This window comes from Trichechus manatus, unplaced genomic scaffold (assembly GCF_000243295.1).
Source record: "Trichechus manatus latirostris isolate Lorelei unplaced genomic scaffold, TriManLat1.0 scaffold00023, whole genome shotgun sequence".
Classification (NCBI taxonomy): Eukaryota; Metazoa; Chordata; class Mammalia; order Sirenia; family Trichechidae; genus Trichechus; species Trichechus manatus.
The window spans coordinates 18,398,354-18,413,773 of record NW_004443959.1 but is presented as its reverse complement, the minus strand read 5'-3'; the positions used below and the strand labels follow the sequence as shown (position 1 = coordinate 18,413,773).

General features: G+C 40.5%; 1 protein-coding gene across 4 annotated transcripts in view; it reads right to left on the bottom strand.

Annotated features, from left to right (window-relative positions):
• MYT1L (myelin transcription factor 1 like) overlaps positions 1–15,420 on the bottom strand; it is a 216,084-nt gene that overhangs the window by 51,719 nt on the left and 148,945 nt on the right. For all 4 annotated transcript variants that reach the window (XM_023728299.1, XM_023728300.1, XM_012554559.1 and 1 more), the window contains exons 14-16: positions 13,977–14,039; positions 5,940–6,023; positions 4,248–4,469 (exon numbers count right to left, since the gene is read on the bottom strand). In XM_023728299.1, the coding sequence (XP_023584067.1) occupies positions 4,248–4,469; positions 5,940–6,023; positions 13,977–14,039 (369 nt within the window). The remainder of the gene's footprint in view (positions 1–4,247; positions 4,470–5,939; positions 6,024–13,976; positions 14,040–15,420) is intronic.

Here is a 15,420-nt window from a genome sequence, read left to right as displayed (position 1 = left end):
GGGGTCACCATGAGTCAGAATCGACTCGACGGCAACCAGATGTTTCTCCTCTGTTCAATAACATCTTGTGTTAATCTGTAGCCTAGTGTTAGCTTGCTGCATTGTAACATCTTTTTTATTTATCCACAGTTTCCTCTAACCATAGTCTCTTCCTCTCTCTCCTTAATGGCACAGACTGTAGTATTCATCTTTATGTTTCCTGAACCTAGTACAATGACCCGCACTATAGGTTCTGCATAAATGTTAGTTGAATAAACAAACGAATAAATCTAGCAGTCAGGGACTCAGGAAAGATATAGCTGGGCTGTGGACTAAATTTTCCTTTGGAATGTACCTAAAAGGTCTAAATTTTCCATGAAGTCTTCTCAGATTTTTCCAAGTCTAAACTCAATCTCTCTTACTGCATGCTCCCTTCGCATCCTGTCGCTTAATTTTGGTATTTGTCCCATTCAATATGTTTTGCATCAGAGGTCTTTATGTAAATATGTGTCTTCACCATGACTTCTGAGCTGGCTTGGGAAAACTGCCAGTCTGCTCCAGACACCTAAGCAAAGCCATGGACTTTCTGAGAAAAGAGAAATGTTGTGGCTTTTTTTTTTATTTTAATTTTGTCATACACTTAGCTGCGTTCTTGCCCAGTATTAATATTACTACATTTCCAGAAAACAGTGTTTTGCCTGTGGGAAACAAACAAACAAACAACCAAATCCATTGTCTTCGAGTCGATTCTGACTCACAGCGAACCTATAGGACAGAGTAGAACTGCCACATAGGGTTTCCAGGGCACCATGTTTTGCCTACCTAGTAAAATAAATGGAGCCCTGGTGGCACAATAGTTAAGAGCTATGGCTGCTAACCAAAAGGTTGGCAGTTTGAATCCACCAGCTGCTCCCTGGAAACCCTATGGGACAGTTCTACTTTGTCCTATAGGGTCGCTATGAGTCAGAATCAACTCCACAGCAAAGGGTTTGTTTTTTGGTTTTTAGTAAAATAAATGGAAATTTGCCAAACAGATAAAAACTACAGGTCAACTCTGCCCACAGGTCCTAATGACCACTTTTACCCAAGCTCCCCTTGGCCCCTGTTTTCCTTTTACATGGAGACACATACATACACTACACAAAAGGGGCATCTGGGCACCTTACACCAATGTATCAGAAACACGCCTGCTCACAAACCTACTTCCCTTTCCGTCCTCAGAGATAACTAACATCCGCGGGTTCACAGTGTTCTCCATTAGCCTTTATAAGGTATTTTTAAGGTATCAAAGCCTCCTCAAAGCTCTGCCAGCCAAAGGTATGACACCCAGCATGAATTAAATCTGAGATACTTGGAGACTTTCATCCTTTCCAGCTCCATTTTCCATGTAGAATAATAATGAACATGACGTGGCTCTGCAATGCCCTTTCTAGCACAAGCTGGTGATCCTCTGACTGGGAGGGTGCTCAGAGCTTGTTGTGGTCATTTCTGTCATGCTCTGCCCTTCCATGACCTCCTCCAGGGACCCAGGACACTCAACAAGGGAGCTGAGTAGGACTGTAGCAAAGGTGGGGTGACTAGCAAGAATGGACATAAACCCAGAGAACACTGGGAATGAGCTTTTTGCAGGGGGTACAAAGGGAGTACAATGGAACATTTCTAGCAAAGAGAGCTTCTTGGTGTAGCACGTTATCTGAGTAATGTGGGCCTGTGTAAGTTGTAATTTTCTTCACTAAATCTGATCTCTTCCCCAAGATTCCATCACAAACGTAGGGATGAGTGTGTGCATTTGAACAAACTCTACACGTGTCTGTGTCAGAGACCCCACTGAGGTGCATCCTTATGGAGAAAAGAAAGCTGGGAAGAGCCGTGACCCCGAGAAGAGGGAGGTTCAATCAAACAAATCTCTGCATTTTTAGTGTTTGGGTGTCAAGGGAGAGAGTAAACTGAGGTATGGGGTGGGGAGTGAGAATGTAATAGTGACAACTTCCATTTATTTCTGCCTTTGGGGAACGTCTTTGGGAATTCAGTTCAGGACTAAGGCAGGACGGGGCAGGATGTGGTGCCGTATGAGTCCTCCTGACCCTTATGTCTGATATCTGGGACTTATGTTCTGCCAGAACTCCTCCCTCTGGAATGGTGTTTAGGATGTGCAAGCAATTCCCCTGAACAAGCTGCACGAGAGAATTTAGGTAAGTTAGCCTATTGAAGGAGAGTGAGATATCACTTTCTGAAGAAATGTAACCTGTACAATGGAGAGTCCAGACAAATGGTTATTTTCTTGACTCTAATATATAAATACAAATGTTTTGAAATAGGAGAGTAAATGCCATACATCTAGCAGCTTATGACTGCTTCATAAAATCAAATGGATAAAATCTAAGCAAGCGGAATACTTGCCCTAAATGGCGAGGCCTCTGCGAAGTGTACAGCTTTTACGTAGATGCTGACTTTCTTGTATAGTGAGTTTTTTTTTACTTTAGGGTATGCATATAATTAACAAAATAATTGAACTCGTTTTTATTTGTGTCAGATTAGCAAAACATATGCACCATTACCCGTATGTCATACGGGCAGTTTTAAAAGTTTTACCAAGCCAAAGGTTTGGGGAAGTAGGAACTTTTTGGAAGATAATTTGGCACCAACTGTTGAAATTTTAAAAACTAGCATTTTTACTTCCAGGAATATATCCTAAGACATACTTGCACAAGTACATGAAGATATACGTATAAAGAATTTTCTTGTAGAATTGTTTGCAATATTGAAGTCTAGAAAGGAGATGATAATTGTATGGATGTACAATGTAACTGGGAAGAGGAATGAGGCAGCTTTCTGAGTGTTAATGTGGAAAGATTTATCCATCTGAGAACGAATGCTTGCTATTTGCTGGGTGGTGCAAATGGTTAACCTACTCAGCTGCTAACCATAAAGTTGTTGGTCCGAGTCCCCCCAGAGGAATCTCAGAAGAAATGCCTGGTGATCTACTTCTGAAAAATCAGCCATTGAAAACCCTATGGAGCACAGTTCTACTCTAACACACGGGGGGTTGCCATGAGTCAGAACTGACTTGACGGCCACTGGTTGGTTTGTTTTTTGGGTGTACAATGTGAACAAGCAGACAAGGCCCTTGTTCTAATGCAGATTTTCTAAGACACATTATGATCTATTTATATACAAAGAACGTATGGTGAAGGGTATTTGTATGTGTGTGTGCTTGTGTGTGTAAATGGGCCTAGGTTGATGCGTGTGCTTTTATATTCAAAGACAATTTTTGAAAGAAGACACAGGACTGACCACCTTCATGAGGTGAGTCGAGAGATTGAGTCAGGGAAAGAAAATACAATCTTACTTTTTGAACCCGTTTATACCGTTAGAATTCTACCTGATCGGGAATTTCGTTTGTAAATAAAAAAAAAAAAACTTGCTTAAAATGTTAAGTTTCAATGTCACATATTCTTTTTGATTTGCTTATGAATTTTTGCTTCATTCTGTTTTCACTATAGTTTTACAAATAAATTCAAGATACGTGTAAGTGATCTGTATAGAAAATACTGTGATAGAGAAACAGAAAGGGAAGAGTTGTAAAATCTATTTACACAAGGCATGACATTTGCTTTGTTTGTAAGATTCCTGAGTCTCCTCCTACAGCCCCTCCCCAACCTGGTTTTCATGACACTAGAGGGCACTGCGCCTAATATAATCTATTGGCCCCTGGTGTTTATCTACCCCATAGGTTCATAACTCTTCTACAATGAGACCATTTGATTTGGCAAAGCAGACCTCTTCTTTAAAACAATTTAATTGCATATTTTTCTTTTTACATTAAGTAAATACAAATTAATGCGGTTGACTGAATCTTTTGGAAATTTCCTGAGATACCTCTGGCCATGGCATTCAAAATGAGGCCAAATGCCGCCCCTCCTGCCCCGGGTGTGGTCTGCCATGACACATAGCTAAATACACAGATAATCATGTGTGTGTGTCTGTAACATTAAATTTATTTCCTTCTATGGACCATGATAAAAAAACACTTGAAAACCACTGTCCTAATAGATGTGTTTGAAGAAGTCTGTGATTAAAAAAAAAAAAAGAAGGTTTTTTTATCTTCCCAGCCCTCAGAACTTGATTAGTTTGGTATACTTTTCAGTCTTGTTTTTTCTCTTAAACGAAGGCGATGACTTAGAAGGGGAAAAATGTTCATGCCATAACCAGCCCCGTGACACAATTCCCAACAGAACTATACGGTATCCGATCGGGCAGTTACTCACCTACGATGCGTAAGGAAACTGCCACTGACGTGTCCCGATCCATCACACCCTGGAGTGGGACATGACATGCCTTCCGTCTTCACTGACTTCCAGGAGAACTGGGAGCCATTTAGGTACCCATCCTTTTGCCTTTTGGCTGCTAGGGGGCACCCCGATGCACTGCGGTGGGATGCATACTTTCCAGTTATATGACCCTGACCATCACAACCAGGAACTGGACATCTGGATAGCAGATAGATGAGATAAACTTTATTGTCTTGCCATCATATACCTGGTAGCCTCTATAACAAAGTCAAAATAACCTGACATGAAGAAAAAAAAGAACAATCATGCTCTACTGGCTAAGAAAAAGAAAGAAAAGAAAAGAAAAGAAAAAAAAAAAAGATCACTAAAAGACACCACCTAGGGGAGCAATTAAAGATTTCATCCTGGCTGAAATACTTATTCCACAGTTGATGGAATGCTTTTCCGGATCAAAACTTCTATGCTTTGTAAGGGATGACTGATTCCAGCATATGAAAAAGAAAATCAGATTGTGGCAACAAGTGAAATACAGGTGTCTGTTTAAAAGACACCATCTTTGGACAGAATAATAAATAGCTTTTATGGTAGAAAAATGCAATTGATGAGAAATAGTGGAATTATCCTTAAAAAGGCTATTTCATAAACCTGTGTTTTTCTCAAGAGCTAACAAAGCATTTATTTGGTTAGCTGTGCTCTCTGAAGGCCATAAAATACCTTTCCAGTGAGACAGGATTTTAAACGGCAGAGAGAATATTTAATTAATGCTCCTGGAATAGTGCTGGCCCAGAGTCCAAGATCAGTAAATTTTTTTGGAATAAATGGAAAAATCGTCTGCTAGAGGTGAAGTTCAACAACAGGCTCATCAGTATTTTCCAAACTTTTCTATTACTAAGGGCAGGGGACACAAAACCAGAATAAAGAAAGTTTTCATGTGTCTCAGAGAACGTAGAGATACAGCATAACGGGCCCCGCACAGGCCACGGTTTGTGCAGTTTGCCTGCGTATATTTTAATGGCTAAGTTTACAGTCTTTAGAATTTGTGTTTCGTATTTATTTTCATAAATCTGAATTTGTTTTAATAATTTTTCATAAAAAATGTTTCCAAAGAATTTTAGTACAAATTGGTACAAATACTTGGGTTTGAGCAGCGGGTGGGTAATGTGATTTTTCTTCAACACGATTGGTGCTTAGTATAAACCATCTGTCTAAAGCCCCTTTTTAGAACAGGGCAGAGTATAATTAAATGAATTTTAGAAGCCAAAGTATCCGTAAGGTATTATCTTTCAATTTATATTGAATACCTCCATATGATTTCATGAACCTGTCTTTCCTGGTAAATTAAACTGCTTATACCACCGAGTGGTAGATGTGACTTTCTTGTGATGCTGCTTGCCCAGATGATTAGACAGCATTAGACTAGTGTTAGACATCACCTGTAATTCAGACAACTATCTCCAACTAATTATCAGATGTGCTTTAGCTTTTGATATAAATTAGCGGTCACCTTCACCTGACCTCTCAGGTTACTGAAATCTCAGAGAACACTCACTAAAAACTGTGGTTGCTTTCCTTTACTACTGTTTCCTTGTTTCCGGTAAACTTTTAAAATTGCCCCCCCCCCCGGCAGCCATGCCCCCTGTGTTTCTCGGTCTCACTGGGCACTCATACCTAATTGGCTCTTGATCTTCTTTGTCTTCTTTGCTTTGTGCTATCCTGATGCCACTTTTCTTTGCTCTTGGGCAACCTGAAAGGCTAAATGAGAAAAATATTTTCAGAAAGCAATCCCGCACTGTTAATTCTGGCAAACTTTCTTTACAGTCGAAGTGGCTTTGACTTGATTCTCCCCAAAGGCTTTTGTTTCTTGGCATGAACAAAAGTCTGAGGATGAGGTTCCTTTTGGATGATGTACCCTGGGTCCTCTCAAAGACTTTAGATACTGTTAGTTCCTTTTCAAGGGGAGTTAAGACACTGGGGTGGGCTAGGATGCCTTAAACAGATGGGGAGAACACTGGTCAACTTGTAGAAACAGAAGCGTTCGGGAATCATCAGAAAGGAAGCTGGAGGAAGTTTTGTTGTGATAGAGAGAGAAAGAGAGAGACACGCATAAAGGATGGACACATCCAAAAAAAAAAAAAAGGGGTAATCATTGCAAAAGACAACATAAACTTTCCTCATTCTCTTTCTTAGTGACTTGGTTTCTAACAGCCAGCTTTCCAAGTCCTTGCATCTCATAAATTTGTATCAAAGGAAGGGATAATACATACCAATTTACCTAAGGTACAGACTGCTGGTTGTATATAGAATGTACAGTGGAAGTGGAATATGCTTACTTTATTTAATTACAAATTTTTTGGATATAGAGGCTCACATTTATTAAAAACAAAGTTTCTAGCTAGAACAGAATAATACTTAGATCCAACAAGGAGTGTATCTTGAAGAGGATATATAGAATAAATGGGATTCTTTGTTAAGAATTAAAGAACTGGAAATTAGACAAGAACAGGAAAATAAAAAAAATTATTAATATGTCCTACGATCATATGGAAGTTGAAACCTTCACATTGACAACATAACTATGTCCCAGGTAGTTAGGATATAGGCTGTTCTTCCTCTTTTTCCTGAGCTTGCAACACATTTTTTTTTTTCTTGTGAGTTCTGATATCTTTTTAAACACACTGATTCTCAGGTAGAAAAGGGGTTTATTCCACTTAAACCACTTGCCTTTGAGTCAACTCAGACTCATGGCAACCCCATGTGTGTCAGAGTAGAACTGTGCTCCAGAGGGTTTTCAATGGCTGTGATTATTCAGAAGCAGATCTCCAGGTCTTTCTTCCAAGGTGCCTCTGGTTGGATTTTAACGACCAACTTTTTAGTTAGCAGCCACTTAACCATTTGCACCACACAGCAACTCCTTATTCCACCTAAAAACCAAACCCATTGCCGTCAAGTCGATTCCGACTCATAGCAAACCTATAGGACAGGGTAGAACTGCCCCATAGAGTTTCCAAGGAGCACCTGGTGGATTCGAACATGCCATCCTTTTGGTTAGCAGCTGTAGCACTTAACCACTATGCCACCAGGGTTTCCAAAAGGGAGGCTTATTTCCCCACTAACCAGTCTTTGGCTATGCTCTTTTTTCTTATTTCAAAGTTTGTGATGGTGGCCTGGCTTCTCTCAGCCGTAAACCAGCCATCTCACAGGCAAAAAAGGGGGTGGGAGAGGTTATCTCAAGACTTCCTGGGACTGAGCACCAAGGTTCATCTGGGGCCCGTCACGCCACGTGTCGGGCATGATGATCATTGCCAGGACCCCACAGTTGGACCCCAAGCTCCTGATGCTGTTGACTGCCATTGACCTCGCCTTCTCTCCGTCTCCTCCCCTTCACCAAGGAAACATGTTCAATCTCCCTGAGCACCGTCAACCTGTCAGCCTCATGCCTCCCTCCTGCTACTGCACCTGTGTCCTTCGTTTACAAAAAAATAAATAAACAAAAGAAAGATGTGTTTGAACTTGCTGCCTCCTGCTACTTGCATTTATCTTCTTTCTTTTACAATTAAAAGAAAATTTTTTTAAAGAGGTATCTGCACTTGCTGCCTACTTTTTAATTTCCTGCTTATTCTTTAGCCCATCGCATGCTTTGCAGCCTGGCTTCTGATCCGTCTTCTACAAAAGCTGCTTTGCCGGGGTCACCCTGACATTGAGGCCAATGGATGCTTTTTTAATGTTTGTATAATTTGATCATCTGCAGCATCTGGGACTCTTCTTTCTAGAGAGAGTCTCTAAATTTGGTTTCCACGATTCCAACTCTTTTGGAAATTTGTTAGTTTCATTTGCAGCCAGCTCTTCCTCTGCTGTTTTTTAAAATTTTATTGTTTATTGGGGTCCTCTCCTAGGCCTTCTCTTTCTCACTCTTCAGCTGTTTACTGCAGAAGCTCATCTGCTCCTGCTGACCTCTCCTTCTGAAGTTCTATGTTGATGGCTTCCAGATCCATCTGTCTAATCCAGACTAAAATGCAAACCACGTATCTTATTGACTGTTGGACATGTCTATTTGGATATCTCAAAGGCTCCTTAAACTCCTATTGAAAATTACCCTCATCATCCACCTCACCAACCTAAACCTATTTTCAGTTCTCATTTGTTGCCTCTTAGTAATGGCCACGGTCTTCACTCACCCAAAGCCAGAACACTGGGCTCACCTTTGCCTGCTCCCTTTTTTTTAACTTCCCACATGTCCTGTTGATTTTACATCCTAAGTATTTTTTTAAACATACCCACCACCTATTTCCATTGACATTATACTGTGAAACCTGCGAGAGCCGGAACTCCACAGGACTGCCTTTTTTTCCAGATCTCACAAGTTTTCTGCCTTTGCAGTCTGACCACTTTTCTATCACTGTCTATTAGTGGAAAACATTTGACCTTTCCTTCTCTGACAGGTTTCGCCTTACACAGATTCTGGCGTTTGCAGGTTCTACTGTATTAGAACAGACTAGCCTTAGCTCTGAACTGCATGAACGTATTCACTGTTCAAAATCATCCAACGGCTCTTTACTTTCCTTATAAATAAAAATTCCTTCATATGGCTTATAAGGTCCCTCATTGCCTGGCCCTGCCACCAAACTCAGTTCATCTCCTTCTGCTGGTCTCTTCCGGGTTTCTCGGCTTCCTTTGCCTCATCGCCAAGTACTTGCATATGCAGTGCCCACTGCCTGCCCTGACATTCCTCCTTGGTCTGATTACTCACTCCTACCTGTTTGACCTCAGCTTAGATGTCACGTCCTTAAAGGAAAATTCTTTGGCCATTCCATGCCATTTTGAGGACTAACTCTGTGAGTTCTCATATTGTTGCTGTTAGGTGCCATTGAATAGGTTCCAACTCGTAGTGACCCTCTGTACAACAGAACGAAACACTGCCTGGTCCTGCGCCATCCTCATAATCGTTGTTATGCCTGAACCCATTGTTGTAGCCACTGTGTCAGTCCATCTGGTTGAGGTGTCGTCATCTTTTTGCTGACCCTCTACTTTACCAAGCAGGATGTCCTTCTCCAGAGACTCATCCCTCCTGATAACACGTCCAAAATACATGAGATGAAGTCTCACCAGTTTTGCTTCCAAGGAGCACTCTAGCTGTACATCTTCAAAGACAGACCTGTTTGTTCCTCTGGCTGTCCATGGTATATTCAATATTCTTCGTCAACATCGTAATTCAAAGGCGTCAGTTCTCCTCCACTCCTCCTTATTCATTGTCCAGCCTTCACATGCACATGAGGTGATTGAAAATATCACGGCTTAGGCCAGGCGCATCTTAGCCCTCAAAGTGACAGCTTCGCTTTTCAACACTTTAAAGAGGACTTTTGCAGTAGATTTGCCCAATGCAATGTGTTGGTTGATTTCTTGACTGCTGCTTCTCATAGTGCTCTCCATTTGCCCATTTTAAGTGTCTCATGCTGTACTGTAATAGTCCATTTATTTACCCACATGTCCCTCTAAGACGTCAGTTCCATGAGGGTATAAACAATTTACCTTAGTTTCCCCAATACCTAGTCCATTGTCTTGCACAGAGCAGCTGATATTAAATATTTGTTGAATGAATGAATAAGTGAATGAACAAAAGTGGAATGGGTGGGAGAATTATGGAATCCACTTCCTGTCTTTCCTTCAGACTAAGAACTTAATTGTAGGAGAGAGAAGCCCACTCTTGCTTCTACAAACAAAAAAAGTCTGGACTCCATCTTTCTATTGCTTTCTCTCCTTCATTACTCCCATGAAATTAGGAGTGAGGTGTAGCTCTCGATCATAACTGAGACCTGGGCTGGGGATAAATATAGATCAACACAGAACAAATAAACAGTAACAGCATCAAACTTAGGTCTAGACCTGGTGCTGACACTAACTGTGAACTTGAAGAAGCCTTGATCCTGAAACAAGGGGGTTGGGTGGACTAGAATCCTAGAATGCATTTTCTAGTGCTAAGAATCCCACAGTTTGGCTCTCCAATTTTCTAGAAAGTGGGTCTCAGTCTGTTGGAAGATGCACTGGCATCACTCTGTGTACGTTCTGCAGTATTGGCCATGCTGCGAACGTGAGAAGACTGGGCATTTGGGGGTGAGAGTTGGGGGTGTTGGCTGTACCTGGTCTATTCATGACCTCACTCTGTCCTTGGCTCTCCTTCACCTCCTCTTGCTCCACAGGAGTCCTTTTCCTGCCTTCTTCTACTTGTCTTTGGCTGTTTCCCAGCTTCTGCTGCTGTTCCATCCTTTCTCACACTTCTCACACCAGTGGCTTGGCTTTCCCTTCAGCATTTAACTTCTCCATAGATCCAGGGAGGTCCATGGGGCCTTGTATTCACGGGCAGCATTTTAATGCTTGGGCTGGCTGTTTTTATACTACTCACTTCTTGCTAATATTCATGTTCGATGGAAACAAGAAAACTTTCTCCACACACCAATTAATCACTAAAACCCCAGGAATAATAGAACTAAGAAATGCTCAATATTTTAAAAGTCTCCTTTTCTGCTTAAAACATGGAAATGAAAATCCACTACTTGCTATTTGTCCCAGCATGGAGATTCTCTAAAGAATTCATGGAGGGGGAATGATCTGGGCGCCATTTCCACAGAAAGCAGCATTGAGTGATAGAAAGAATGTGAGAGCACGTCAGACAGGCACATGGAAATTTCAGTTCTGTTCCTTATTAGCTGTGTAGACTTGGACAAGTTATTTAAACTCTCTGAGCCTCAGTTTCCTCATCTACATTATAGGGTGAATAAGACCTACAACACAGGCTTTATATAAAAACTAAGCATGGTAAGATATATACAGTGCTTGGCACAGAGAAGTGCTCAGTAATTTTAGATCCCTTACTTTTACCTTTTACCTATATTAGTGTCCAAATTTGAATGCAACAAAAAAATGATTCAGTCTGTGTTTTCCCTAGTTTTGAGCAATATAGAAGTTCACTCTGCATTATCCTCCCTTCCTTTGTGGGTCTCTGAGCTGTGCCTCAGTGCCTCTGCTGGAGGCGAGGCTGAAAATCTAGTTTTCTAGTATTTGGACCTATCTTTCGATTTTGTTTTCTTTTGGAATCATCTTCCATTTAAAAAAGGCATTATTAACCTTTCACTACAATTATTCTTCCAATGGAGCTCTGGTGGCACAATGGTTAAGAGCTTGGCTGCTAACCGTAAGGTCAGCAGTTCAAATCCACCAGCTGCTCTTTGAAAACACTACGGGCAGTTCTACTCTGTCCTACAGGATCACTATGAGTTGGAATCGACTCATTGGCTATGGGTTTGGTTTGGTTTTTATTCTTTCAATGAGTTCCAATAGCACATATATTGATGACTCTAAAACCGTTATTTCTACTCTTACCCTTTCTCCTTTGCTGACCTGAATATGCCATAGGAATCTCAAACTTAATACACTTACACAGGAGTTAATTTTCACTCTGTCTGGAAGCCTTCTTTATTACAGAGAAATACTGTAAATGTTCACTTTTAGTTCTAAAGACATTATAAGATACTGGAAATTCTGGTGATGTGAGGAGCGAGATATTTCTTTTCCAAGATAAAATAATGAGTAGCATAGAATATACTTGACTCTATATTTAACTAGGGTCCTATTGTTTTATTGTTTTCATTTTATTTAATTTAAACCAGTGATTTCACTCTGGCAGTTCTTTTTGGAGGTAATTGCTTACTCTTGTTCTACACTCAATGTAGTTCCCGGCCCTGGACTGCTAATACTACTTCTCTTGACCGTATCTATGGTTTCCCAAAACCAAAGAAACGAACCCCATTGCCGTCAAGTCAATGTCAACTCATAGCAACCCTATAGGACAGAGTACAACTGCCCCATAGGGTTTTCAAGGAGTGGCTGGTGGATTCGAACTGCTGACCTTCTGGTTAGCAGCTGAGCTCTTAACCACTGCGCCACATACAGTTTAGGGCAGTAGTTTTTCACTGGGGACAATTTTGCCCCCAGGGAATATTTTGCAATGTCTGTCTGACATCTTGGTTATCCCAAATGGAGGTAGTGGTGGGACTGGCATCTAGTGGGTAGGGATCAGAGATGACGTTAAACATTCTGCAATACACTGGATAGCCCCCACAGCAAATAATTATCTGATCCAAAATGTCAATAGTGCCTAGGTCTAGAGAATGAGATGTGTGCATTATGTGGGTATGAAGAATCCTCACATATATCCCTCAGTGTTACAATTCAGCTCTCCTTGCTGGCTTTAACAATCACTAACAGACGTGTTCCCAAATGGTTGAAAAGTGAAAATAGGTGCAGATGATTTGCAGTAGGCTCTTAATGATGAAACAAATCCATCATCTGAGTTGAGTCTCCAGTCCAGATTGTGTCAGTCAGCCAGGTGAATGTCCCCTTACTCTGACTCTTTGAATTTGGTCATTAGAGCAGCCACATTGTTCAGCCAGTTTGCTCTCACTCTGCTCAGTCTGGGCAAGATGACCCTGCTTTTTGCAAGGTGAGTTTTGTGCTTGGTGGGTAGGCTATTTACTATTGACACTTGCTTGAACAGTATTAATTTTTCCCCCATTGGGGATGCGTTCAAAGCAGAAAGGCTCAGCTGCTTTTGGACTGCCTACTTTATGATCTAAATGTCAGATGGTGGCAAGGAAACAAATATCTCGTAACTGAGTTTATTTATTTGATTGTTTGTTACCTGCAGCCCTGTTTTTGCCATTGTGGGAGACTTCACCTGATATGGGTTTAATTCAGGAACCTTCTTGTCCCTATCTTAGCATGGACTTGTTGAGCATAACTGAACGCGACATGGGAATTCCTGCATATGATTACAAGCTTTAGATCCACTTTTGTGTAGACAATGTACCAAAAGCTCCTTTCAATTTACTTCTAAAATAGGACCTGGGATAAAATAGGCATTCATAAAATATTTACTGAATGTCAAATTAAAAACAAAAACAAAAAACAAACTCATTGCCGTCAAGTCAATGCCAACTCACAGTGACCCTAGAGGACAGAGTGGTACTGTCCCATAGGGTTTCCAAGGAGCACCTGGGGGATTTGAACTGCTGATCTTTTGTTTAGTAGCCGTAGCTCTTAAACACTGCGCCACCCGGGTTTCTGAATGTCAGATAGCATAGAGTATTTAAAATCTCATATGAGCGGATCGCTATGCTGTATTTTAGACACTCTTCTTTCTGGGGGTGAGAGTGCCTAGAATTTGTAAGGTTAAGCATTTCCAGAGAGCTTAGCTTTACTAATTCCAGTTGATAATAACTGTACAGATTTGTGGCTCAAATCTTAATATCTTAATATTTAAGAGACCAGCTCTCAATGGTATTAGAATGTTTGCTTCTCAGTGACTGTTCTCGGGGATCTTATAATATACTAGAGATAATGTTTTTTCCTTTACTCTTTCAATTTAGAAAGACTTACTACTGAATGATTTCAGAAATGTTTCTTGCAGATGGGGCCACTTGTACTACAAGTGAGATGTCACAGAGGGAGCTGTTTGGGATTGGGGTAATGAAATCTTGTTTTCTAAGTAAGATCTTGGTTCTAAGGATCTCTAGATCTTTAATCTTACCAGTGAAGTCAAACTGAGCATGCTCCATAGGCTGAAGCCTGAACAATGTTCCCCTGTGTGGATAGTGCTGTTATTTAAATAACAAAGAATGGTTTTGAAGAAAAGAAAGAAGCATCTCTACATACCTTCGGTGAGAAGCATAATTGCCAGTAATATGTCCAGAGCCATCACAACCCGGGGTGGGGCACCTACAATTAAAAACGTAAATTGGGTAATTTATTTGAAAGAAATAAAATTCCCCAAACAATTAACTTCTTTACTTATCCAACAAGTAAACTCTATTGTTTAAACTCTCTACTTGAAAGAACTTAAATTGAGCTGGAAACTTCCCAGCTCTGTTTGCTATGGAATCGTGTTCATTAATCACAACTACAAGATACAAACCTTCTTTCTTCCAAAAGCAATGCCACTTCCCAGAAGGATCATGAATTTCAGTGACTGCTTAGGCTTCAATAGTCTCTGAAGAAGATAGCATTCCTGGTCACTAGGCTATTTATTTTAGACTCTCTGTACCCTCCAAATATCCCAGTTTTGTCTTTTCTTACTGTTACTTTAACCACTGCCCAATTATAATGGAACTGTTTGTTACACCAAAACCATACGAGGTACGATTGATACATTGAGAGATAGACATAGTGGTCTATGAGAGCGGTCTTAGTTTGAACTGGACACACTCGCGTTTCAGACTCTTGATTAACCTGGTTAACCCTAGGCTCCCGTGTATGCAGCAACCCATATCCTAACTGTGGGGATGAAAGAGCAATCATCTTAAATTCTCTCAGCCTGTCACTGTGCCCTCAGGCACATTTGATTTGCCTTAGGATCATTGTTACTTTTAACTGACAGGAGCAGAAGACTGGAAATTTCTCTCGATTAACCAGGTCAAAATACTCAGAGTAGTGTGTGTGCAACTACATTGGATCAATGTAAGCACCTATCTAGGGAACTCCATCTGGTTTCTTAACTACTACATTGCCATTACTCTTATGGGAAAGAATTATTTAAAAAAAAATAAGTTTTATGATTATTGCCCTCCGTATTAACTTCTTAAATATGCCATCACATGAATAATCAGATAGTACTACAAAGACATTTTCACTTTAAACTATTTCGGTTGCATTTAAATCCACCATGAATGTAAAAGTTAAGGGCAAATGTTAATTAAAAAAACAAAACAAGAAAAACCTCTTCTTTCTTTCCATTAAATTTGTAACTCTCACAAAATAACAAGGAGTAGTAAGCAATATTACCACCTAATAGTAAAACTAAAATCATGCCCATCCCTCCATCCTCATTCAATAAATTCTTGTCAAGGACAAAAATGATAAATTTTTACATACTTAATACACTACTTCTGAGAGATTTCAATTTACTCTCCACTCAGCAAGTCGCCCTTGGGATGGAAAACTGAGAGCAGGCCAGCACAATTTCTTACAGATTGGGATTCTCCAGATACGATGAGAGTGTCAATGAGTGGAATGGAAAATAGAGTGAAACTGGACTAATTTCAAGTGTATGAATATCATATTTTGACTCTTGGGATGTGTAAACAATCTTTTGATATTTAGA